This window comes from Phycodurus eques, chromosome 11, assembly GCF_024500275.1.
Source record: "Phycodurus eques isolate BA_2022a chromosome 11, UOR_Pequ_1.1, whole genome shotgun sequence".
Lineage (NCBI taxonomy): Eukaryota > Metazoa > Chordata > Actinopteri > Syngnathiformes > Syngnathidae > Phycodurus > Phycodurus eques.
Window position 1 is genome coordinate 4,482,024 of NC_084535.1, and position 26,997 is coordinate 4,509,020.

General features: G+C 39.3%; 3 protein-coding genes across 4 annotated transcripts; 2 read left to right on the forward strand and 1 right to left on the reverse strand.

Annotated features, from left to right (window-relative positions):
- Positions 1–2,523: 2,523 nt before the first annotated feature.
- wdr4 (WD repeat domain 4) lies at positions 2,524–3,954 on the reverse strand. Its single transcript, XM_061690477.1, is given in 2 exon segments — positions 2,524–3,507; positions 3,509–3,954. Coding segments are annotated over 2 exon segments (1,218 nt in total). The 5' UTR covers positions 3,899–3,954; the 3' UTR covers positions 2,524–2,679.
- A 320-nt stretch (positions 3,955–4,274) lies between these two features.
- ciao2b (cytosolic iron-sulfur assembly component 2B) lies at positions 4,275–8,572 on the forward strand. Of its 2 annotated transcripts, XM_061690478.1 has the most exons (5): positions 4,315–4,872; positions 5,819–5,898; positions 6,730–6,855; positions 7,943–7,988; positions 8,094–8,572. In XM_061690478.1, exons 1-5 carry the CDS (start codon positions 4,746–4,748, stop codon positions 8,192–8,194), a joined length of 480 nt encoding a protein of 159 aa, XP_061546462.1. In that variant the 5' UTR covers positions 4,315–4,745; the 3' UTR covers positions 8,195–8,572. The 2 variants fall into 2 exon arrangements, with proteins under 2 accessions (XP_061546463.1, XP_061546462.1); XM_061690479.1 differs by lacking the exons at positions 7,943–7,988; positions 8,094–8,572 and adding an exon at positions 7,115–7,936 and having other exon boundaries at positions 4,275–4,872.
- A 2,915-nt stretch (positions 8,573–11,487) lies between these two features.
- LOC133409854 (WAS/WASL-interacting protein family member 1-like) lies at positions 11,488–26,997 on the forward strand. The gene is made up of 10 exons (XM_061690384.1): positions 11,488–11,569; positions 16,317–16,424; positions 21,593–21,681; positions 21,787–21,910; positions 22,651–22,818; positions 22,904–23,603; positions 23,882–23,982; positions 25,270–25,497; positions 25,613–25,726; positions 25,997–26,997. The coding sequence occupies exons 3-10, from the start codon at positions 21,631–21,633 to the stop codon at positions 26,047–26,049; spliced, it is 1,539 nt and encodes a 512-aa protein (XP_061546368.1). The 5' UTR covers positions 11,488–11,569; positions 16,317–16,424; positions 21,593–21,630; the 3' UTR covers positions 26,050–26,997.

A 26,997-nucleotide genomic window follows, 5' to 3' on the forward strand; every position in this document is an offset into this window, starting at 1 on the left:
GTGCGTGCCTCTAAATGTTTGGCTTGCGCCCCTACAATTGTAATGTAGTTTTCCCATTTTTGTCATGTTGTCAGTTTGGGGTGTTGTGTGTAGAATTGGATTCAAGCGGTTTTGGAACAAGGCTGCGACACAATGTGGGAAAAGCGAGAATAAAGACCCACTGTATTGTACATGCTTTTCATTGGACAGTTCAGGTTCGGCTCAAAAGATGTGAGGCAAGTGCCAAAGTAACTTTACTCCTATGAATCTTTTTTTTGTTTTTTTTAAATCAGTAACTACGCATCACACGCAAGCATTTACAAAAGGAGATCTACGAGAATGTTAATGACTTTCAAGCCCAAATGAGACTTTTCTTCTCCCCCAGCCCCCTCTCCAGCTTCATGCGCTCACACGGCCCGTTCCCAGCTTCTTCTTTTTTTAGGCAAACAGGAAACGTGCGTCCAGCCTGTTGCATCATTACTGCAGCAGCCGGGACAAAACGAGCTCTGTGTGGGTCGACCGTGCTTGGCGTCCTATCGCAGGCTTACAGTACGCTGCTGTAATGACACGTTGTGCTTGCAACCATTTTTAACAAGCACATTCACTCGTGTAGGGAAAGAAAAGCCTGTATAAATAATTGTGACGTGTTTGTTGTCGACTTTGGGGAGAAAAGTGTGTAAAACGGGGAGTATTTCTTGTGGTGTTTTTGGTACTACTACACTTTAAACAAGTTGAAGACTGTTTTTTGTGTGTCTAAATTAGGACCTGAGTTAAGCGTTTAATGGATGCTAAATGATGAAATGAGTGTTCCTATCCCATAGAGGAGAATCTTGTTTACACAATTGTCTTAATCTTAAACTTCCTAACTGCAGAGTAACGTCTTGTCCTGTTTTTGCACATCTGCAGCTTTTAAATTTCGTTTTTGACACATTTTCCGGCTCGGAACGTGACCCTAAAGAGGCAAACCGGCACGTTTTTCGTGTACAGTTGTTCACTAAACCATTCATCTTCACCAATTCAGGTTTCCATCTACAGTGGTGCCTTGAGAGACGAGTTAATTCGTTTCATGACTCTGTAACTCTAAACACTCGTTTCTCGACTAATCCCATTGCATATGAATGGAAATGCAAAATAGCATTCTAAAATGTTTTACAGTTATGATAGAATGAAATAGAGTGTAAAGAACTCAACCATTTTCTTTTCTCCAATTCAACGGACCTTGTGCTACTCCTGGTGTTTACACTATGGCCACCTGGGGGCAGTACAATACAGACATGGAGATGGAGGAGACGTCACAACTCCTCAGCAGTAATAATAGTCGTTTTCAGAGCATATTTGCCTGTGAGTATTGTTATATTATCTCTCTACACGTGTTGGCAGTAACGAAAAACTGTTCACTTTGTCCAAAACTGCTGCTTTTTGTGAAGTGAGTTCAGTTCACTGGCACCGTACAGCTCTTATCTCAAATTTTTGCTCGCAGGTCAAAACAAGAAATTGGCCAAGTGACAGCTCGTCTCTTGTAAAACTTGTAAGTCGGGTCGCTCGTATCTCAAGGCATCACTGTATTCCTTTAACGGAGTGAAAATATGAATGTTCTCCTCCTGATTGTAATTGGATCGTAAATAAACAGCAGTTGTTTCCCCCCCCCCCCCCCAAGTATATATTTCACACGTCTTTGTAAAGTAGATGTCACGTTTTGCCACTGATTTATTTGACATCTGTGCATGCTATTGGACTTTAGATGTACACATTTATAATGATGTTGTTTTAAAATAACTTAGGAGGCGAGGTACAAGCAGAAAGCATTTTTTTTTTTTTTTTGCACACGTGACTAATTGAGGTATTCAGATGATGATGATGATCAAAACTTTTTAACTTTCCTAGAAAGCGGCACAAACTCCATGACGTGTCCTATATGTATTGTGTTGTTTTTATTTATTGCAGCATAACCAGCAGTGTGTGGATGTGTGCGCGATGAAAGCGTTGTGTTTAAATGCCAATGAAAGTGTTCTGGTATATTTTTGGAAAGGCTGCAGGCAATTTTTTGGGGTGTGTTCCCCCCCCCCCCCGAACCACAAAATAAACAAGTATCATTTTTCACTGCCGTGTATTCTGCATCGTGGTATCCCCCCTGAAATAACCTCAAACTACCCCACTGCTGTTTTTAGACCAGTCCAGGGCTTCTGCAAATGTTTCTCTTCCTTCTGCTGCTTTTGTACAAAAAAAAATAAAAATAAAAAAAAAATCTTTTGAAAACCAATAAACATGTTCTTGGTACATCTGTGGTTGTATTTGAGTTTATATTTAGAACCTCTTTTCATTGCATTTATGGTCTTATTTTTGTTTCAAACAATCTGGATTACATCTAGTCTGAATGTAGACTAATAATTTGACATCCACACATCTAAAAATGCTGTTGAACTTCAAATGTACAGTCTAATTGCATCAGTTATAAACTGATCTTAAAGCGGAATTCAGATGCGTTTCTGCTGTAGTTCTCTGCGTTTTTTTTTTTTTTTTTTTTTTGCACTTTTCAATGCAAAGTTTATTTTTTTATATAGCTCTGGATACATGTGGGAGGCATATCAAAAAAATCTGCAAAACATAAAATGATGCCATGTGATTGACATTTATCATGATGCGTCATCCAAAACAGTCAAATAAATTCAAAATTCAGCACGTGGAGATGACAAAGGCATTTCACACCACTTTTCTGGCCTTCTTGCCATTGCCTTTCGGTTCCATTTTCCTCCTCTTCTGCTTCTGCTGCTCCTCCAGTCGTTGCTGCTTCTTTTCCATGTACACGGCCACGTTATCGAAAGTCGGCTTGTGCAGATGTTCAAAACGGCTGGTAGCCTTAGCGGCAACGTCAATTGTCTCCCAGTGAGGCTCGAAGGCAGCAGTCGCTCTTTTCAGTTCAGGACTAGCGGTTTCACACTTCCAGGTGCTTTGTTCAAGCGTGTAGATTTGAAGCAGCGTCTCCACGGAATCCATCAGCACCCAAAGCCGGCCTTCTGGGTCAAAGGTCATGTCGAGAGGACAACGTGGCAGGGAAAGCCTGCTGTGCGGCACGAGTTTTTTTTCGTCATTCTCTCGCTTCAGCGCGAAAAAACGAATCGTTGACACTCCGTCACACTGCACAGCTACGTGACGTCCATCGGGGGAGCCGGTTATGTGGCAAACGGTTACCCTCTCGTTCTCCAATTTAGAGACGTGCGTCTCGTCGAGGTCTTTCAAGTCATAGCTTTGGAGCCTCCGGCCGGTTTTGTACTCCCACAGCTTCATCGTCCCGTCCCCTGATCCTGACAGCAACCAGTGCCGATCGCCTGAAGGAACCAACAGCGAGCTGACAAACTCTTTGTGTCCTAGGCAGAAGGACTGGATGTTGTACGGAGAACAAAGGTGACTCACTCTTATTTTTTCATCCCGATCAGCAGTGATGATATACTTCCCATCAAGTGACATCGTGAGAGCGAGCACCATGGAAAGGTGGCCCATCTTAAGCTCGCCTTCCTTCTCCGGTTGCAGTCACCGAGAAGGAGTACACATCACCCGATTTATCAGCCACAAGAACCTCATCTTCCCCCCTGGTAAACGCCAAGGACGTGCCCCTCCTCGCCAACCACCTGGTGCTGACACACTGCCAACAATGTTGACGCTCGAATAGAACCAGTCGTTTGGAGTCATCGGTGAGTGCCGCCACTTTTCCGGATGGTGAAATAGTGAACGCAAGTATTATGTCACTTCCAGTTGTCCCTGCAAGACTATTGTCGTCGTCAGCTTTTGGGTCATTTTCCTTTTTCTTAGCAGTGCTACAGTCAAATACAAATGGCTTTCTGTCCTGCTTGACGTGAGCAGCTATCAACTTTGTGCCACACGACAGAAACATCCACTCACCGCAGATACCAATGGCAGCCATGTCTGTGATTGCGAGACGTTGACTCCGCACGTGCGCCGTTTTCAAGCTACTGCTGCGTCTAGTTACGCCACGCCCATTTTAAACTCCGTGCCGACGGCGACCTTACGCAAGGAAGGTCAAAGTCGTCAGCGTATTTCGTATGTGTGTAGACTGCAAGAAAAGCAACAGACCAAGCATGCTGGTTCGCTGTGCTGCATGCGGTTGTGTGATACGTCGTACATATACGACAAAGGAACTGGGAGCCCCATTCACACTTTAAAAAAAAAAAATGGTGTGCTTCCCCCCCCCCCCAAAAATGTTTTATATTGATAACATACACTTAGGCATTGAAAAAAACAATAACAATCGGTCGAGAAATGAGCAAGTTGCGACTTAATTTCAGTGTCCATGCACTGCCGTCTATTGGCACGTATACCTCCCTAACATGGCCGCTATGTAGGCACGTCAGTTAACCGGGTGGCTACAGCGTGCTGGCGTATCTAGTGTTCTTTTCTATGATGTATGCTACTCATTAGCTACTCCAACGATGACAGGGAGATTGTCGTTGTAACGACCAAATAGATGTCTTATTACTACGTACATTTACCCATGTTAGTGTTTTTCTGGTGTTCAAGTCGTATCCCAAATATAAAAGCTTGGATTTAAAATAATGTATTTTTACTGCGGTGGAGATCGCCTTTTGGACTCTGTCGCTCTCCGTTGTCCCGGAAGTGTCTTGTGTTTTACTCATACGCATGCGCAATTATTCCAGAACGTGCGTTATGTTTTGGTAACGGCGCACTCAGTGTATGTTTAGCTTGCATATCCACGGGCTCTCAGTCTCTTTGGCTTAAAGTACCGCTACAAAATGTCGGGCGGGACCCAGTTGGAAAACGCCAACCCGGTCATATTCGAGCGGTCCGGCGAGAGGTTGCTGACGGCCGCCGACGAGGACGAAGACGTCCACGACCCCATCGACGACAGGGAAATCTTTGATATCCTTTTTTTGGCGGACCGCGACTTTAGCATTATCATAGAACGTGACTCGATCAGTAACGCGTACATCTGTCTATACTGGTGTTTTCCCCATGGACACATACATTTCCATTGACTGTTTCCATATTCTGTTTTAAAATACTAATGTGTTCTAAAAGATGATACGGTGCGCATCCGTATAGTTTGGACTCTGTTGCGTTCCGTTGTTCCCGGAAGTGTGTCGCACTTTAGCTTTACAAATTATAAAACGCTAACGTTTCATAACAATTATTCAGGCAAGTCGTTTTCAGCTGTATTTACCCTTTCCACTTTTATAGGAGTTAATACAAATGAAGAAAATAATTAAAAACTAATTTGTGTATTAGTTTTAAATAACTGGTTGGTGAATTGAAAACTATGGTGAATTATTCCCCCCTCTATTTATTATGGACTACTCTAAGTATAACAATCGGATAAAATAGAATACCTTTTTAGGAGACGTGTTTGTTTTTAGACAACTTAATGTACACAAATGAATATAATCAAAACTGTAGATAATACAGCCACACAATTTCACTAATATCTGATTCTTGACACTGATCTCTTTTTAGCAAAGTGCAACAGCAATAGTTTGTCGTCTTTTTAGGAAATGACGGATGGCAAACAATGAATAACAGTCTAATAAAACAGTTACCAAGTTAAAAGTAGTAAAACAAGGACGTGAGGAAAATGGCGTTTAGCACCAACGGCCGTGTTATTGTGAGAGGCTGTGTGTAATTTTTATTCATTTTTTTCCCATCTGCACTGATATTCAAATGAGTCTGACACAGAGCCAAAAAATTGATTGCTAGCCAGGACGTCGCCTGAGGCTGAGCAGCACCGTGTTTGTTGACGGTCGTTTATTTTGTCTCCTTTTGCGACGGGGTCGATGGATCAGGATGCGCGATTGTCTTTAACTGATACAACATCTGATCAGATCAATCAATGATCCCGAACATCCGCTCTCTCTGGAGGAGCTCAACGTGGTGGAGCAATTCAGAGTCAAAGTAGGTTCTTTGTGGAAAATCATACTTTAAATGTGAATTGTTTTGCATCATTTCATTCAGGTGGAAAACAATGAATGCCTGAATACCAATGTAACCAATATAAGGACCATGGTAACGGTCATGCCCGCAAATATTTGTATTTCACATTCTTGAGATACACCTTGGTGAAAAGACAATTTTGTCTTTATTCAGGTTGCAAAAAATGTGGAAAATCGCTCTACAAAGCACAGATGTAAAAAAAAAAACAACAACAACAAAAAAAAACTACAGACTTTTGATATATGAACTTAGTAAAAAAATAACTTGCACTTTGAATGTTCTAAACTCCTTTTTGTAAGTATTTCATATTGAAAAAATTTAATGAAAAAAAAGTAAGAATTTTTTAAACAATTAATTAAAAGGAAATGTATATATTTTATATATATAATATATTTATAAGACTGACAATAATACCATGCACATATCTAAACTAATGTAAATAAAATAGTTGTTGACATTTTCTAAAAGATTTTGTAATAACACAAATACGTGAAAAATATTACAAATGGAAATAAATATATGAATCAACCAAAATAATTGAAATCGTTCCTCAACTTGCGGCTTCTTTAGACTGCAAACGACTGGAGTCGAGTCAATCAATAGCGTCTGTTGCTGGTTTGTGTGAATTCCCTCAATATGTGATTAGTTGACAGAATTCTCAACAAGTCAATCAATTATTATGCCCGTAGTCTCCACTTGAATTGAATAATTCCCCATTGCTGTCGTTTGTTCGTAGATTTATCCCAGTGCGCTGTTTTTTTTAAACATTATTTATTTATTTTTTGCGTGCAGGTGAACGACACCGACAGCAACGTGGACGTGGAGTTCACGCCCACCATCCCCCACTGCAGCATGGCCACGCTCATCGGCCTGTCAATCAAAGTCAAGCTGCTGCGCTCGCTGCCCGACCGATTCAAGGTGCACCGCTACGTTGTCATTATGGGGTGTTGAGTCTAAAATTATTCCGTTTAGGAAAAAAGACAAAATAGCACTGTGACCTGGAAGTTTTGCGCTTACACTGAATGCTGTTCGGAACCGATCCCGATTCTTTCCACGTTGTCTATGGCAAACGAGATTATGGGTTGTATTAATAGTGGGGAAAACAAGTTTTGAAATTTATGCTTACCGTCATTTCTCGTGTGTAATGCGCACCCATGTATAATATGCACCCCGAAAGTTGACCTCAAAATTCTGGAAAACCCTTCTACCTACGTATAATGCATTTTTACAATGCATGATTTTGCTTCTACCCATATCAAAACATGAAGTATGATCTGTATTTTGTTGTTTTTTTTCTTCCAATAATTATTCTGAAGTTAAGCACTTTATTTGAACAGGTAATCATTTTTTGTTTATTTACTTGCTCTTATTTTGAAATTCACAGCCCTACTTTTATTTAGTATATGCGAAAACACACATTTGTGCTCATATGTAGGATTAACCAGGCAGCATTTGTAAGATGGGTACAATTCTTTTAAGAAAGCGTGTAGGACTAGGTGAAACGCATTTAATTTTATTTTAATGGGATTCAAATTAAGCGGTCAAGCATTTCAGAAAAGCTTTATCATCAAACAAAACATAACCATAAAGAAATTAATGATGGTTGTTGTTCAGTCATATTTATAAAAAAACAAAAAAACAAAAAATCACAAATTCTGCCAGGGTATGTAAACGTGCACAACTGTACATATATGCAGTCATATGTACCCCTGTCATATTGGAATGAAAGTGTAGGGTACACCTTTTTACACCTCAAGGTGCTGGTGGCAAATTAGAATGAAAGTGTACACCTTTCTCATAACCTGTAGCTGGTAGTGGCATTTTGGAATGAAAGTGTACAGCTTTTTTATAGCCACTAAATGGCGGCATACATTTATAAAATGTGCAGGTTTTTCCCTTTTGCCCCTGTACCTATGTATAATGTGCACTCTTGACTTTTGACATTTATTGGGGGCAAAAAAATGTGCATTATACACGAGAAATTACGGTATATTGTCACCTCCAGATCGATGTGCACATCACGCCCGGGGCGCACGCCTCCGAGGATGCGGGTAAGGACGCTTTCACGCTTGTCTCGTTTACATCGCAAGTTGGAAGTTTTAGATTTGATTTATTTTTTATTCCCCTACCCCCCCCCCCCTGCATGGTGCCCGCAGTGAACAAGCAGCTGGCCGACAAAGAGCGAGTGGCGGCCGCGCTGGAGAACTCGTCGCTGCTGGAGGTGGTCAACCAGTGTTTGTCCACCAGGAGTGTCTGAGGAACGCAAAGCGTTCCCGACTCCCGCCGACACCGCCGGAGCCTCACCTGACGTTGTTAAATACGCGGCAAGTGTCCTCACGGTGAGGAGCCGCGTTGAACTCACCACCACTTCATTAGGTACACCTGCACATTCTAATGTCTGCTAACAAAATCTAAATGAACATAATTATTTGAATATGTTTAAATAAAAAGTACACTTTTTTTAAATTTATTTTTTTAATGTTAACCATGTATTTTCACCCCCATACCAGAGTTGCAAATGTACCTAATTGTGTGCGTCAAAAGTATTTTCTTTCACCATGAAACCTGCAGACAGAAACTCTGTAAACTGTATTGAATATTCACTTGAAAATGTAACATTAAAATATTCACTATTTTATCCATCTGTCCTTTCTCCAGGTGTAATCAATCTTAATTATGTCTGAATCCATAATACATTGTCGTTCACAACCTTTTTCAAATCCAAATTTAAATTCAATTTTTTTTTTTTCAAGTAAGCTCACATTTACTTTGTGTAAATTAATCAAGCTGACATTTATTGTATATAATTTATCTGACATTTTATTGACTTTACATTTCTGTCATTGTTTAAAAATTTAATCGCAATATTTAGATGATAATTAAATAATATTTAAAATAGGACCAGGTAAAACACATTTAAAATAAAAATATTTAAATAAATAAAATATACTTTAAATTTTAACATTTACAATACCAAAAACAGTTTACTTACTTAATGTTGTATCTAATGTTGAAGAATTAAAAAAAAAAATTGTTTAAATCTATTTCAAGTATTAACTTGTATAATGATTTTTCAAAATTACATTTTAATAATTGCAAGCTCAGAAACTATTTACTTGATGTTGTACCTCATATTGAAAACTAAATAAATGTAATCCAAATTTGTCACTTTTTGGAAAAAAAAGATTCATATTTCAAATATTTACACTTCTAGATATGTTTTAGTGAACTTAATGTTGAAGAATTAATTTGGAAATATTAAATTCAGGTAAATGTGATATAAAATCAAATGTATTCCAATGTTTTATATACCTGTAATTTTAATATTTAGTTCAAGGTTGGAGTTGGTTTATGTATAAATGAGCAAGCTTTGACCACCTTAAGCACTAATGAAAAGTGTTGCTTTGAATTTTTTTTTATTATTTATGAACATATACAAGTAGTACAAATTTGTGTAAACACTAATCAAATAACCCGATGACTACATTAAGTCTAAATGTGTGTTTTTGGGCGCAAATACAAAAATACAGATTTTTTTTAAAAACATTTTTTATTATTTTTTTTAAATTTAGTTGTCTAAAAGAATAATGTAGACCAAATCATTCCTCACACTTGCACTTGGAAAAAATAAATCACAGTCGAACTCATTTGAAGTATTTTATTTTATTTCAAAAATAAATAAATTAAAATAAAGCTGGAAAACAACCTAGTCATGTTCTGAGACGACCGCCAGGGGGCGGCAATGTAGCCACTGTAGCTCGTCTTGTTTTTCTTTCCATCAGATGAACACAATCATAAAAAAGGGTAATGATGGCGCAGCAGGATTTCGGAGTTCACGTGGGATGCCTCCATCAAGTTGTTGTTGCCACCAAGTACGCAAGATGGCAGACACTCTCGGCGATGTGATGAAACTCGCGCTCTTTTTAGTTCTTCGTCATAACACAACAACAACGTTGGAAAAGACAGCAGAGGGATGATGTAAGCCCCTTTGCCAACGTCCCACGGTTATTTAACGCCACGCCTTATGAAAACATTCACAAGACTTTTGGAAGACATTCGCAGCTTCTCCGCCATCTTCTGGTTCTCCCAATTTAGATTTTATTCTTTAAAAAAATTTTTTAAAATGTTTTTCTTAAAATACTGCCTAATAAAAGTACTTCGTTCTCCACATATCACCGTAATGACCAACATTAACATGCAGTAGCGTAGTGGGCCCAAGTGTTCACCATAAACGGAACAGATTTGATTGCTAAAGACGATATTTTATATTAATGCCAGTCACTAACATGATGCACAGTTTTAACATTAACACTGCACTTAAATTCAGGATATGAACTGAATTAAAATAATAATTCAATTCAAATGTAGTGCACATAAAAGTTCAATAAAATTGTACCTGAAAAAAATATATAATTCGCTGCTGCCCTGTCATTTTCAAATGTTCTTTTTAATTTTTTTTTTTTTTTTTTACAATATTAATAAATAATATATACAAGTAATTAGACAAACTAATAAATAGCAGTTGAACTGTTATATACTTTATTGGGATATATTTTTAATATAAATAAGAAATAGCTGAAATATTTCTGATTTAGTTTTTTCAAATAATAATAATAGGCACAAAGAATAGAAACTAAATAAATACAGATCTTGTATTTTTTCTTCAAAAAACAGCAGTTGATCAGGCTTTTATTTTATTTGAGTTGTTTTTTTTTCTTCAACATTATAAATACTAAATTGGTTGTTGATAATAATAATAATATGCATAAATAATACAAGCTATACAAAGAATTGAAATAAATGCAAATCCTGGTTTGAAAAAAGATTGGATATTCTTTTCAATAACATTAATATGTAATACAATAAAAAGTTGCGGTCATAAATTCACATACTCTGGCGGAAATTGTGTAATTTGTGAAAATATGACTGAATGGGGACCATCTTATTATGATATTTTTTCCATTTTTGCCAAGATTTGTTGTGCTATTCTGAAATACCTTCTATTGTAATTTGAATTCGGAATGGGGGACTACCGATACCAGGTATCGGGTACTCCTGAAGGCTGCCGATACCAACCACCGATACTTAATGCAAAAAAAACCCAAAAAGATATAATATAAAAAAAAAATATATATATTGTTGCTTTAATTGAAATTTTTCATATCAAAAAATGTTCATATCAAAAATATTATATTATATATATATTTTTTTTATCGGTGCGTAGTTGAGAGTACCGTTGTCGGTCTAAAAAAAATGGTATCAAAAGTTCCTAATTTGAATCCCATTGAAAATCAAAGAATTGCCCGATCACTCAAGAGTGCTACACTTTAAACAAACTCGAATAAGAAACACAAATGTTGATTATTGACCTGACATTTATCCCAGTGTATGACTTTATCTATATATGCGTCCTAAATAGATAAACGGGGCTCTTATCATACGGTAAATGCCTTGCGCGCGCACGCGCAGGGAAAAAAAAGCGAGCGCGCACGGGCGCTTCTGCGGGGCGGAGGGAGAGGAACAGCCGGCCCCGCCCACTGCAGACTTGACCATTGACTGCCGTGCGGGCAGCACACACATTCACATTCTTCCCACTTTGACGCCGCGTGGACGCCTCCCGGCTCGCGCTTTGGTGAGTAGAACGCAAAGTCACGTAAGCGAGGAAGTAGCGCGCACATGATGAAGACTTGTCATCCTCCTCTTCCTCCTCCTGGAAGCAGCAGCTGGCAGTGATTCGGGTGGCGGGGATTGTTTACTGCAAAGGAGAAGAAGAAGAAGAGGGAGAGTACTTCTTCTTGCTTTGAGATCTCAGCGAGCGAGTTGTGTTGGTTGGCTGCAGGCCCAGGTTGGTTGGTGCTTCCCCCCCCCCCCTTGCTTTTTGTGCCCACTGTAGCTTTAAACAAACAAACAAAAATGCCTGAAAAAGTCAACAACAAAATTTGGTTTGGACGAGGGCTCCATTAACGTGGACATTTGGTTTTGATTATCTTTATATAAGGAGACATCTGCTTGCTGCATGCACATCAATAAGTGGAATGTGTGTGCGTGCATCCTGTTTGACAGAAAGCACTCTTGCATCTGAGCTCCTTGTGTCAACATTAGGGAGAAACTTAAGAAAACCTACATTAAATCCATCCCACTGTATAGCAAACGAAGTACAATCGAGTGTTTCACAACACCCGCTAGAACGTGTAAGTGTGCCTCATGAAATGTCTGCTGTGCACAGTAGAAATGGCGGTGGTCAAATGTTTTTGAAGGCATTTCTTGTGGTTCGCAGTTTAGTTAAGCGTGTCACTGTTGTCGCTTTTAAGTCAATTCTGTGTTGAATTCTATGCATGAAATTGCATTGTGGTTGTTTGGCGTGTACGATTTCTAATGGGCAAAGAGACCATTTAGCAGGGGTGTCGAGCTCATTTTTGTCGCGGGCCATATTGTACTCACGGTTTCCCTCAGAGAGCCGTTATGACTGTGAAACCATAAAAATCTGTCATCCCCTCAACATATTTACACCTGGAATTTATGAACTATTTTTGGAATCAGAAATCAAGGGTAAGGGGTTTTTCAACTATTGTGGTAACACAAAAATGCTGGCAGTATCTCAACGTTATCATTTATGACAATGACTCTTTGAAATTTCAGTGCAGTTTTGAACAAGAATCATGGAAGTTGACACAGATGATTTGCCTTCACGGGCCACATAAAATCAAGTGGCGGGCCGGCTCTGAACCCCGGACCTTAAGTTTGACACCTGTGATTTATAGTCATTATAGTGACCGCAAATAAATCCTGGTTATCATCGGTGATATGATGGTGTTATTTTAAAAAAATGCAAGCAAAAAGGAAATATTAGTACCTAAAAAAGTTATCAGCAGCATTGTAACTAGAATGTCTAATGTGCACTTTCTGCACATTAGAAATTGTTGTCAAATCGTGATTCATCTCAAAGTTGTAGACAGAACAAAATGTTTGCTGTTATTTCGTTTTAAGTCAATTTCATGGAGTGTTAAAAGCATGAAGTTTCAGTGTGGTTGTTGCTGTTTGTGATTTCTAATGTGCAGAGACACAGGTATAATAATTGACCCCCCCCCCCCCCCCCCAAAAAAAAAAATCACTTATCATCAGTGTTATCATCCTGTTCCTACAAGAAATGTAAGCAAGAAGTACAAATTAGTTTAAAACAACAACAACTAATGAGCTGTGTTCTAATCAACGTTTCTAATATGCACTTTCTGCACATTAGAAATTGTCATCAAAACGTGATACTTTTTATAATTCTACACAGACCAAAAAGGTTGCTGGTAATAAAAAATAACTCATTTTAAGTACATCTCGTGGAGTCTTGCGTGCATTGTGGTTGTTGCCGTTTGCGATGTCTAACACGCAAAGAGACCATTTATGTTGATTATAGTGGCCAGAAAATCACGGGTATCAGTGTTTTTATGGTGTTACCAAAAGTAAACACAAACAACAGAGTACAGATGTTTTAAAAGTGCCCCCTCTAGTGTTCAGACAGAGACACTACATAACTGCAGTACCTTGTGTTACAGGCATTTAAGTGAAAAGTGTGGCAAGACTGTCAGCAACGACTCTGTACTCTGATTTCCAACTAATCGAATGGTCTGCAGTGTTACGACGGCGATGCTGGACGCCGGCTCGTTATTCGTGGGGCTTTTGCGAGAGAGTTGTCGGGATTCCTCACCGGTTTGTTACGGGACCGATTGTCTTGGATTGCTTCAGTCTTTCCGTCGCACGCGAGGAAAGACTGTAACGTGATGAATGGAACAGATGAGTGCGGAACACATTTGGTTTGGCTCTTTTGAAGTCCAACAAAATCCAAAGTCAATACACAGGCGAGGATGAGATCTCTTCCAGTAGAATGCGTCTGCTCACATTAACAACATGTGACACAGATATTAATGACATCTATTCAGACGTTGTCATGTGCTTTATTTACACCGCAATGTTACGATGTGCACATATGCTCCAAAACTTTGAGTTCTAATCCTAAACGGCCCCAAGCCCCTCACCTTAAACCGTCAAACCTCAATCCATAACCCGACCCTTAGCCCCAAATCCTTCACCCTAACCCTAAACCCAACCTCTAAATTTAACAGTTGTCCCTACTCCTTAATCACTACTAGTACTCCTTATTAACATGGATACTTCAATTCAACATCCGTCAATGGCAGTGAATGAGTTAATTTATCCATTACCACTAACGATTAGACCTTAACGCTAAATGTAATCTTTTATCTGGAACTAATACAATAACGGAACAAACGAAGAACGTTTGAATGTCCTCGTTCCTGCTCAAAATGGCAAAACGTCAAAAATGAAAGAGTCCACATTAAAGCACTTCATGATGCTGGGTGCTCATGTAGGTGGTTTGCTTGGTTTAATATTGGTTGTAGATTATGCTGGAAGTTACCAGGATGCATTGGAATGCTGCAAATTATGTTTAAAAAAAAAAAATGTAACTAATAGTGGCAGTATTTCTTTAGGTCAAAGGGGACGGCCCCACAAAGAAGTAGTGGTGGAACCCTGTTTGAAAGCATGAAAATATTGTGTGAGTCGTATCGTGCCCTGTGGGATCATGTGACACACACACACACACACAACACACAACATCATCATCATCATCATCATCATCAGTAAGTGTTGAAAAGTGCGCGGATGTCTTCTGCGTAAAGAATGTCCCAAAAGCCGTCAAGCAACGGCAACATGCCTGAAGCATATTTGAGTTATCTTTGGAGGTGTACCATGTCATCGAGTGGCGCGTTCGTATTTCAAGCATAAATATCACATCTCTCTTACGGCGTCTTTTGCGCCAGCAGCCTACTTTTCCCACCGTCTTAGTGAGGTCCTGGGACTGCTGATGTCCTTCGTAGATACACTTTGCAAAATGGGCAATAATAAAGATATGATGTATACAGTATAGAATATGTAGCTGTACATATATCTACATTATTGTTTGTGTATGTTCACTTCTGTGAAATGTATTTACAGTATACTGTTACGTGATCTATTTACATAAAATAAAATCAGCACTTTTTGTTTTTTTTCTTATATATTGGCTCGCACAAATGTCTTCACTTTTTCCTCCACTTTATTAATAACCGCTTGACAACATGCGTTTGTGTCCGGTGACATCATCATATTTGCCAGCACAATGAAGGCATAGTTATAGAGTTGCAGAAGTTGCACAGTAAACAACAAAAAACAGAAGGAAATAAAAATGCCTTTCAGCAAAAACTTGAAATCGTCCAGTAAAAAAAGAACACCTGTGCATGTACATTTTTGTCTTTTTTTTAATGACTTTTTTTGTGTGTTTCTTTTGTAATTCAAACCTGGAGCATGGAAATAACAAGATAAGACCAATTTATTATTATTTTTTTTACAGTCCATTACTCTCTTTATTATCTTAAGGGGGTGTGCAATCAAACTTTATTTTGTTTGAACTAAGCTTGCGGTTGTCTTCTTTTTACACTTGCGTGGCAGCTAGCCTAGCGGCCTGGGAGTTTAAATTCCTGCCCCGCGTTAGTTTGGTGAGCCGAGACTCTACGCAGAATGGCGCTTTATGCACGCGGCATTAGCGTTATTGTTTGAGCTAGCTTGGACAGGTTTGGTTTTACTCCTCAGTGGACAGGGCCGACGCACACGCACGCAAACACATGCGCACACAAACAGTGACGGCGTGGTGGTGAGCGGGCAAAGCAGGAAGTGCGATGCTGAGAGGACAGGAAGTGACTGCTGTGAAGTTAGTTAGCGTAGCACTCGTTGCCCTCTCCTCCACATTCAACCTTCTGCGCTCCATCACGTTCACAATTTTAGGAGTGGGCGTCCAATGTGACTGCTTATTATAATTATTTACATGTCAATGACCTTATATGGTATGTCTCATTTACATTTTTAATTATTTTTTTATTTTTACAGTCAGTGTAATATGAACAATAACATTGATTTTCTAGAGTACTTTTTAAAAACACCCAAAAGAATATTAAGTATTTAAAAAATTACAATAACATACAATTTTCAAACTTAAATAGAAGAAATACATACAAAAAGTGAATAATAATAAAAATAATGAATAAAAATACAAACATTAATATTAAAAATAAATACCTAACCTCAAGGTAAAAATACAATCCAATAATAACACGTCATGAAAAATAAACATCAGATGGAGATAGTGGGAAAGAGAAGAACGCTTGTTTGGGGAAGTGAAAAAGAGGAAGTGGCGCGTGCTGCATGTCAAGTCTTGCGCGCATACAGGAAGTAGAAGTTTAACTGCGAGGAGGGGCATCTTTTTTTTTTTTTTTTTTTTAAACATTCTAGCAATCACTCATCTCCTTTTTTTTTTTTCTTGACTTTTTTTTCAGCTGCATGTGGCTGCTGTTCACACTTTGCATTTTCATGAGGGCGGAACTGAGGTGCTTCTTCTATTGTCTCCTCAACATCCTGCTCATTCTTCTATGGACGCACATTGAGTGAGTACAGCTCGATATCGCCAATATCAAAAACTCAAAACACGTTTTTATGGGATTAGAAAAAGGGCAAAAGATATTTTAATATATATAGATCTCTTGGCAGAGTACTTACAGTATAACACACGGATGCTGCCTTTTGACAGTTTGTTTTATTGATTTATATGATCTTTTTTTACTCTTGTATGCACTTTGAGTAAAAATGTAAAGTGCTTCATAAATCAAATATAATTATGATAATTAAGTGTATAGTGCGACAAAATGAGGCTAGCTGCTCTATTACATGCAAAGTACAAAAATAAAGCAAAATTTACATTAAATTCTCCCAGTCAAACATGTAATCCAGTAAAATAAAAATGTGTACACTTATAAAAGATTAGTACTGAATTAGACAATAATATTAGAAATATGTATTATAAAATATACAATATGATAAATACATTATGAAGTGGAATACAAATAAAATAGATGTTATACAGTAAAAAATAAACATGAAACAGTAAAATAAAATAGATTCAGTCAAATAAAAATAACAGATATACAATAAAACAAAGAGATAAACAAAAATAAAATTCATATGTAGATATTGTAGATATGTACATTACGTATATTATAGAGCAGAATAAATATGGAATAAATGTACAGTAAAAAAATAAAATGTTTGCCATACACAAATATACATTTCAAATATAGAGTATGCAGTAAAATAAAAAACAAAACAAATATACGATAAAATAAAAATACACAGTGAATAAATACTAAACAGAATATATTGAAATTAAATAAATCTTAATATGATCAACAAACCTATTTAACATGAAAAAATACACAGTAAAAACTTAAAAAAAAAAAAAAAAAAACAGTAAAATAAAAATAAAATGTATGTTATACAGGAGGAGACGGGTCGTTCTCAGTAAGATGCAATGTCCTGCTGCTTTGAGAGTCATAGATTTTGTAATTGTATATTTTGGAAATTGTGCTATTTAACCCCCCAAAAAAGTGTTTTTTGTCAAAACCTGAAAGAAAAAAAAAAGACGTATCATCTTCCCATTATTATTGCTTGACTTCTATGGTAAACGAATATAAAGAAAGGATTTGAAAACGGATAAAAATAGCTTTTCAACACAAGTTTACAAATGGAATGTTTCTGTTTTACGGTTGAGTCAATGAGGAACAGACGTGAGGTCAAATTACACGGCACATCTGCGTGTGTGTGTGTGTGTGTGTGTGTGTGTGTGTGCGTGCGCACGCGCGCAATCACACAGGATGTTAGCTTAGCCACTCAGCAGCACACTTCTTGCACCGCCAACATTTCTGGATACGCTGCGCTTGAGACATCTGAAATTAAAATTGAATGAAAAATGAAAATTCTCCTGCTGAAGTGGTCGCATTTGATGAATACCCCAGCTAATAAGCTATTAGGTAGCGTACCGTTGTGCCTTGACTTGCATGTTGAATTCATTCCGTGACCGCGCTCGTAAACCAAAGCACTCATCCTCCCCGTTGAAATGAATAGAAATGCTATTAAACGTAAAACTATTTTGTAATGTGGAAGAAAAATGGCACTCTGGGGTATTGTACTTGATGAAATCATGCAGTTATTACATAAATCAAAAGAATGTAATGAATTAAACAGTTTGTACATTGTGATTTCATTGCGCGGCTCCATCTGCTGTGCTTGCCTCGGCCACCAGGGAGCAGTATAATACAAGCGTACGTTACGCTGCAGTAATATTCGTCTTTTTTTCCCACAGAGGATAAAGAATATATGCCTGTGACTATTGCTATATTGTCTGTCTACATGTGTAGCTGCACCGCTTGTGTTCAAAAATCCCTTGCTAACAGGTTTATAGCATCGTAACATCGATGCTAGATTTGTTAGCCAAGTCTATGGTGTTTTGAATTGTGCGGTAGCATTAAGGTACTGATAATTATATATATATATATATATATATATAATTGTTTTTTAATGGGTTTTTACTGTGTATGGTAAATTTGAATCTAGAGTTGTGTGCCTTTGTTGGAGTACCACCTTGCTGCAGCACCGAGCAATACTGGATGTTCAGTGGATATAAAAAGTCTACACACCCCTGTTCAAATCTCAGGTTTTGGTGATCTAAAAACAATGAGCTACATCATTTCAAAACTTTTACCATTATTAATGTGGCCCATAATGTGTACAACGCAATTGAAAAGAGAAATATTTTTGAGAGGGGAAGTAAAAATTAACGGCGATAGTGTGGTTGCACAAGTGTGCACACCCTTCTAAAACTGGGATGTGGCTGTGTTCAGAATTAACTAATACCATTCAAACTGGTGCTAAATGGGAGTCAGCACACAGCAGCCACCATTTAAAGTGCCCCTGATTAACCCCAATAAACTTAAGATGTTTTAGTAAGCTTTTCCTGACATTTCTTTGCCTTGTAGCAGAAGCCTCTTTAAAATATTACATTTTTAGGTCAAATTAATTGTGGGAAATGTTTTTGAAATGATTTTTTTTAATATTACAAAAAAACTTGAGCTTTAATATGAAGTAGTTAACAACTCTTTACAAGAGGGACAAGCATGATGGCTTGTGTTTATTTGTAAATTTAACAGAGAACTCGCGTAAATTACACTTAGAAATAATAGGAGCCTTTGGTGGGAGGGGCGGGGGGGAGGGGGGGGGGCGGAACTATTTGTTCCTTTAGTGCTGCTTTAAGTACATTTGAGCATTGCTGGAAGACAGAGAAAAATACTGCGGACATTAGAAAGGAAACAATTGGACCGTTTGTTTTTAGCTTTGGACACGCACACACACAATTGCGGCACTGTTCACAGCTGATCAGTGTGCGAATGTCGGCGTGCATGTGACTTGAAGAGATACTCTAAACATGCCTTCGGTTTGGAACTAGAGCGGGAGCTAAATCCATTTTTGTCATTTCACAGGAGGGTTATTTCAAGTGTCGTGGCTGCCATTAAAAGTTTATCGTGCAATAGTGATGTAACTCCAAACGTCTGTCAAATCCATCAATATTGGTGATGACAGATTTTACTAGTCGTAGATTTTGGTCGTACTTGTAAGTTAGTAGTTATAGTTAAGTAAATTCTTTTAAGTGCATACTTGTAAGTAAGTACTTGTCAGTAATTAAGTCCATGTGTCCATACAGGACTTGAAGTACAATAATAATTATTGTTAAATATTTCTGATTAATTCTATATTATTTGTTAATGTTTAGTATCAGGAGAAATAAAGGAAATGCAAGAAGAGGACAAAACAAAGAGGAATAATGATAATAATAATGTAGAATGTAATTGTTATTTGCTTTTTCCAAAGGGAAAAGAATCGATTTAAATGGGAAATTAAAATTTGAGGGCATATCGCCCGGCCTTAATTTGAACAGTCGATTAAAGGAGCATGCACATTTCCTGTGTGAGCGTCACGAGAAATCTGCTTTGTTTGGCTTGCTTCCCTTGCAATCCACCGGCGAGCCACGTGTGACATGCGAGTATCGATCATAATTCAACAAGACACGCTGAGAAAAGAAAAGAAAAAAACGGGCGCTTCCACTTCTTGTCTGATGTCCTCACACGCACCGTTTCGTCACGGCTTGCAGTAAACGGGCCGAGTGTTGCCGCATCAAAAGTGGAGTGTTCAGTCTTCTCCACTAGTTTGAGTCTCTTTTTCAAGGTGACAAGTCTGCTGGGTGAAACCAGCAGTTTCCCCACTATAACAGCCCTCACAAAGGGAGAGGTGCAGGGAAAGCCTACTAGAGCATCTGAATTTTAGTTGAATTTTAATCCGAGGGACTTTAAATGTGGCAGGTGTGTGCTGACTCCCATTTAACGAGTTTCAATATGATTATTTGATTCTGAACACAGACACATAACCCAGTTATAAGAGGGTGTGCACACTTTTGCAACTCTATTATCGCAGTGGTGTATTGTCGTCGTCGTCCCCCCCCCCCCCCCCCCAACTGATTTGTACAAGATATAGTTGACATTAAAGGTGGAACACGCGCTGTGGTGCCGAGCTGCACTTCCTGTTTGTCAGGAAGTGCACAGTTAATGTAGCGTGTTTATCGTGCGCGCGTGTGTGGTTGTTGTTTTACCCGCTGTGAAAGGGGGAAGTTGTGAATGTTGTCCGTTGTCGTGACGACGTCAACTACCAGGCTAATTTTCCACGATAACAATAATAATGCATGTGTTCAGCTGACACTGATAGAAGTAAAAACAAAAAACAAAAATGCTCCTTACTTGTTTTTGATAGGGGCCAAGTCATTTGTACAGGAGGTGAATTATTATTATTTTTTTTAAAGTTAAATTTGTATACATGTAATCTTTGTAAGCTGGTTAATTAAAAAATAATAATAATAAGTACTCAAATATTTAAATTCTATTACTTATAATTAATTTATTATGTATTATCATTCATTTAAGAAACATTAAAAAATGCTATGTGTAAATTTTAGAATTTTAAATACAAAAATTCCATTTTGAATGTATATTTACAACCGTTTGTTTCAGAAAATAAATACAAATTGAAATGTATGCATGTTTATTTTACTAATAAAATCACAATGAATTATGACTTTTAAATATTTGTCATTTATATATCAAATATCTATTTAATAAAGTGAAATGCATTTGCATGCACTTAATTTCCAAATACTATTGATGATGAATATAATTATATTGCATAAAACAATAAAAAGAAACAAATAAAAATAAATACATTTCTAATAATAAAAACATAATTAATTGAATTCAGCAATGTAATACAATGTTATTAAATTTATATGTAAATAAATTGTAAATAGTTCATTTTACTGTTTTATTAACAAATCTAATAACCAATTATTAAATGAGATTCTTTATAAAAAAATAAAGTTATAAAATATGTACATTAATTTTAAGAACATAATTCATTCTCATTTAATTAATATAATCATGATTAATCAAATAATGATTTAATAAAAAATGGTTAAATATTGATGAAAACTTATTTTCAATGAATTATTATTTCATGGGGAAAAATTTAAATATAATCAATACAAAAATGTATCAATTCTAGGACAAAAACTGCAACATGACTGCAACAAATGGAGCATGACTCTTGATAATGTAACTGCTCGGTGGGCTGGATTAAATTGACCTTCAGTTGACCTTGTGTCAACCCGTTTGTCCACCAGGGTGCAGCGTTCCGTGCAGACCGCCTAAACGTGGAGAGATGCCTGCCCCGCCGCCCCCGGGACCCCCGCCTCCTCCGACGCTAGCACTTGTAAGCCATAAAAAAAAAAAAAGATAGGATAACAACTTATATTTACATTTTGATGTATGCGGAGATGCTGGACAAACGTGTGCGCGTCACCTGTGGTCGTTCCAGGTCAACACGGAGAGGCCGAGTCGCGGAGAGCAGAAGGGTCGCAACGCTCTCTTGTCCGACATTTGCAAAGGAACCAAACTCAAAAACACTGTCACCAATGACCGCAGTGGACCCCTGCTGGACAGTAAGACACAAATGTTCAACACTATGAAAATAAGGTGCATGATGACATTAAATAATATAGAAATCTTGGACATTGACCATTAAATTGCACGCAAATATGGTAAATTAGAGGTGCATAGATCATTAAATCTAATGTAGATATACAATGGAATTGTACAGACATGATATACACACATCACATGATAATATGATGCAAATAAGGTGTATAAGAAGTGCATATAACATTAAATATTACATTAGCGGTATTTATACATACAATATGATGTTAATATGGCAGATAAGATATGATGTAAATATACTACATTTGAAGTTGATAGAACAATAAATATGGTACATTAGCAGTCCATATATTAAATGTTTATATTACATTACATTACAGGTGTATACAATACACACTGAGCAAAGATCTATACTTTCTCTGTGTACACAAAAGGCCAATACTTCATTTAAATATTGTTTACAATTCTGTCGAATTCCCTGTTAGTGAGCACTTCTCCTTTGCCGCGATAATTTAGCCACCTCACAGGTGTGTGTGTGGCATGCCAAGAATCTTTGGTACTCGTGTGCAATAATCATGCTGTCAAATCAGCATCATGAGATGGCACATCTGTGTGGTGGATGGATTATCTCGGCAAAGTAGAGCTGCCCACTAACACAGATTGAGTACGGAGCATATGATATGATACAAACAATAAGCTAAATTAGAGCTGTACACCAAATTAAAAATGTCTTGTATGTCAGAACCCAAAGGAGGAGGAGGTGGAGGTTCAGGTGGTGGTGGTGGTGGAGGAGGAGGTTCAGGTGGTGGTGGTGGAGGATTAGGTGGTGGTGGTGCTCCTGCTGGTTTAGGAGGCCTGTTTGCCGGCGGGATGCCAAAACTACGCTCAGCAGCCAACCGAGACTCCAGTGGTAAAAACAACACCAAAAAAGATACATAACAAAACTAAAAGTAATCTGTTTACATCTTGACTTAATGTTTCACTTCCTACTCCAGACTCAGGACCCAGCAGAGGACCCGCACTCCCCCCAAGTCGCTTCAGTGGGGGCCCCAGCCCCTTCGGTGGGGGATCCACGCGTCCTCCCAAGCTCCCAGGTGCGCCCGCTGTGGTCCGCGGCGGGGTTCCCGATCTTCCCAAGAACCGCACAAATCTCTCCTCGAGGCAAGACACTCCAGGGGGCACCCCTCCTCCCGTCCCCAACACCCCTCGACCCAACCAGAACTTCAATCCCCGTGCGGCACTGCCCCCTCCGTCCCTTCCTACAGGACCCAGATCCAGCCCTTCGTCCGGACCCCCACCCCCGAGTCTTCCTCCGGGGCGGCACGGGCCCCTGCCTCCACCCCCGGGTGGCTCCTCAAGACCGAGCTTCTCCTCACCGCCGCCCCCGCCGCCTCCAAATAACAGCAGACCGCCTTTACCCCCAGCTCCCGGGGGGCGGCCCCCGCTTCCTGACGACCGGCCCCCACTCCCGCCGGCCCCAGTTGGAGGGCACCGGCCGTCCATGCCCCGAGATATGCCCCCTCCGCCGCCTCCCGCCGTCAACGCCAAACCGCTTTCATCTGTCTCCTCTCGCTCCGGTGTGGGGGCGCCTCCTCTCCCGCCGGGGCGACCGGGCCCACCTCCTCTGCCGCCGACGCCCGCTGTGGGGGACGACCACTGCACGCCTCGCCTCCCCCAAAGGAACACTTCACTAAGGTACGCCAAAAAGGAAACATCCATCTATTTTCTGCAGTGCTAGTTCTCATTAGGGTGAACTTGCGCCTGTTACAGCTGACATTTGGCAAGAGAAGCGGGGTACACCCTGGACTGGTCACCAGCCAATTGCAGGGTACATTTAGACAAATGAGATTACCTGATTGGCTGATTTGATTAGGACAGTAGAGAGGGTGAAAAGTGTCCTCTAATTCTTGCTCATGAACTAATAATGTATGACACATCTTATCATTGCCGTAAATGTTGTTATTGCTTTCCAGCACCTGTGGCTCTTCACCAAATATCCGAACAGGACACCTCCCTCCTCCGCCCAATGGGAGGCCGCCATCCTTCGGAAGAAACCAATCATCAGGCCGCACAGGTTGGCGCTGTCAATAAGTTGTCAAAAAAAATTATACTGTAGACCCTAACATAAAGTTCATTGTTACCTCTAATGTTGGCTTCAAATGTTAGCATCAACATTAGCTTCTGACGTTAAATTTAATTTGATCACTAACGCTAGCTTCCATTGTCTGCTTCCAGTTAACTCTAACGTTAGCTTCCAATGTTCGCTTCAAAGTTATCGCTTAACGTTAGCTTCCAACATTAGCTTTAACATGACCTTTAACGTTAGCTTCTAACATTAGCTTTATAATGACCTGTAAGGTTCGCTTACAACGTTAGCTTTCAATTTTAGCTTCTAAAGTTACCTCTAATGTTAGCTTCCGACGTTTTAATGTTCAACGTTCGCTTCAACATGAAGTCTAACGTTACACCCAAAGAAAGCAAACGTTAGCTTCTGATGTTTGCTCCAACATTAGCTTCCCCTAATATTAGTTTCCAGTGTTTACTTCAACCATAGCTTCCAAAGTTGGTTCTATTGCTGGCTTACGATGTTAGTTTCAACTATACCATTCACGTTAGAGCCGAGGAAGATCAGCGTTAGCTTTCGACGTTACCTATATCTTCTAATGTTATCTTTGTTACCTCTAGTTTCAACGTTACCTCCTAATGTCAAAACCAAGGAAGACCAACGTTAGCTTCCAATGTTATTTACAATGTTAACTTTTAAAAGTTAGCCCTAACATTAGCTTTCGATGTTAGCTTTTGATGTTACCTCTAAGGATAGCTTACAATGTAAGCTTTCTACGTTACCTTTAAATGTTAGCTTCAACGTTACCTCTAACGTTAGGGTCAAGGAAGAGCGATCCATCCATCCATTTTCTGAGCCGCTTCTCCTCACTAGGGTCGCGGGGGTGCTGGAGCCTATCCCAGCTGTCATTGGGCAGAAGGCGGGGTACACCCTGAACTGGTTGCCAGCCAATCGCAGGGCACATAGGAACAAACAACCATTCGCACTCACAGTCATGCCTACGGGCAATTTAGAGTCTCCAATTCGTGCATGTTTTTGGGATGTGGGAGGAAACCGGAGTGCCCGGAGAAAACCCACGCAGGCACGGGGAGAACATGCAAACTCCACACAGGCGGGGCCGGGGATTGAACCCGGGTCCTCAGAACTGTGAGGCTGACGCTCTTACCAGTCGGCCACCGTGCCGCAGGAAGAGCGATGTTAGCTTTAATTTACCTCAAACATTAGCTTCCTTTGTTAGTATCTGATGGTAGCTTTGAAATTAGCTTCCAGAGTTAGCTTCCAATGTTATCTTCCCAGGCCCCCTTCCACCGCCTCCCCCTTCGGGCCGCAGCGTGGGCGGCGTCGGCATAAGGTCATCGCCGGGGCATTCTCCTATCGGGCGGCCGGGGTCAGACTCTCCACGGGGCGGGCCCGGAGGTAGACCCCCTCTACCGCCGGACAGACCGGGGACAGGAGGAGGTGGCGTCCCCCCGCCACCACCCATAGGCAACGGCTTCCAGAACTCGCACCACAACCAGATACATGGCGAGTGCTTATAACTGCTAAATGTCGTTGTTGTTTGTGTGTATATGTATTCCATCCATCCATCCATATTGATACATAAAGAGTGGCTTCAAATGGGATTTCCCCATTCTCGCAGATGATTGGGAACTTCGGTTCACTTTCCATCCCGTGTCGGACCTGCCTCCGCCCGAACCCTATCAGCACTTCCCCAAGACTTACCCCAGCAAGATGAGCAAGACTGACGGAAGAGGTTAGCCACCCTGCTTGCATCCTGACTTGAACACAGTGCCACCTTTTGGCAGGAACATGATTTAGCAAACGGGGAAAAAATGATGTATTTGAACTCGTCTTTTATTTTATTACTTTACAATAAATCCACAAATTGCATAAATAAATAAAAAATAAGAAAAAATATTGCAGCTAACCAGTTTTTGGAAGAAAAAAAAGCAATTATTGTAACAAATACATTTTTTTATTTTGGTACTATAAGAGTTTTTTGGAACTCTTCTTTTGTTTGCAGGTTCAGCTAAAAACGAAAGAGGGGTTCCTCCTCTTCCTCCTATACCCAGGTGAGGAAGACGTGCGAAGCGGACCTGAAGAACAGTGTTAAAATAAAAAACAAAAAACATTTTTCACAGGAAGAACTTTAGCCACCAATCTGAAAGTGTTCCACAATCACAAGGTTTCCACTTCCTGCTTTCCCCATTTTGAATTGATTATTCCTCACACAAAATCCACAATTCCCACTCTGAGGACATTAGTGAGCACAAAACAAATATCACATGCAGTCAATCAGCTTCCTCAGGGGATTTGCGTATTATTATTATTTTTTTTTAGGGTTTGAATGTCAAAGGTTTTGTGCCTTAAGGAGAAAGCCAGGGATTCGTTCCCCTTAGTGCCTTCGATGAAATAATTAGAATGAGAGTGAATGGCCTTGCCACCGCTGCTGCATCGGGGGAAATGCAATGTCCCATTTCACCAACAGCCACGCGTGCCTTTACAGTATGTTTACTTATTTCTGTGCGTTACTGAATGGTACTTTTTTTTTTTTATATATATATTTTCACCAGAGTACACACTCTTTAATTCACGTCCACAACCTGGATGTCATTGCACTCGGCTGCAACAACAGCACTGATGTATTTTTATTTGTTTAAAAAGCGCCTTGATCGACAATGAAGGACCAGTGTACGTATGTATCCGTGTGGTAAAAAGCGAGTGGTAAAGTTGTTCTTACCAAAACTGTGCAGTATTAAGTGTTGTTGTTTTTTTTGTTTTTTTTTTTGTCTGTGTGTTGCAACATGAATTAATAATACGAGTGGTGTCAAAGACAATCCAACAGAAATTGACATCAATAAATAAAAGGAGCTGATATGTTTGTGCTCTACTTTGGCTGATGTGTGATTTCTATTGAAACAAATCTATCACTCCAACACGCAGTTAAATATAACAACTTTGCTGAAACTGAAAAGTCCAGTTACGTTTGAAAGCGTCATTCACTGTGACCTATCACGATTCTCC

What these genes read in the sequence shown, in the direction of transcription:
- ciao2b (XM_061690478.1), top strand. Translation starts at nt 4,746, where the DNA reads ATGTCGGGCGGGACCCAGTTGGAAAACGCCAACCCGGTCATATTCGAG. An exon ending in CGCTGCCCGACCGATTCAAG is followed by an intron (nt 6,856 to 7,942) that starts GTGCACCGCTAC and finishes TGTCACCTCCAG; the next exon opens with ATCGATGTGCACATCACGCC. An exon ending in GCACGCCTCCGAGGATGCGG is followed by an intron (nt 7,989 to 8,093) that starts GTAAGGACGCTT and finishes TGGTGCCCGCAG; the next exon opens with TGAACAAGCAGCTGGCCGAC.
- LOC133409854 (XM_061690384.1), top strand. Translation starts at nt 21,631, where the DNA reads ATGCCTGCCCCGCCGCCCCCGGGACCCCCGCCTCCTCCGACGCTAGCA. An exon ending in AGCCAACCGAGACTCCAGTG is followed by an intron (nt 22,819 to 22,903) that starts GTAAAAACAACA and finishes TTCCTACTCCAG; the next exon opens with ACTCAGGACCCAGCAGAGGA. An exon ending in CAAAGGAACACTTCACTAAG is followed by an intron (nt 23,604 to 23,881) that starts GTACGCCAAAAA and finishes ATTGCTTTCCAG; the next exon opens with CACCTGTGGCTCTTCACCAA.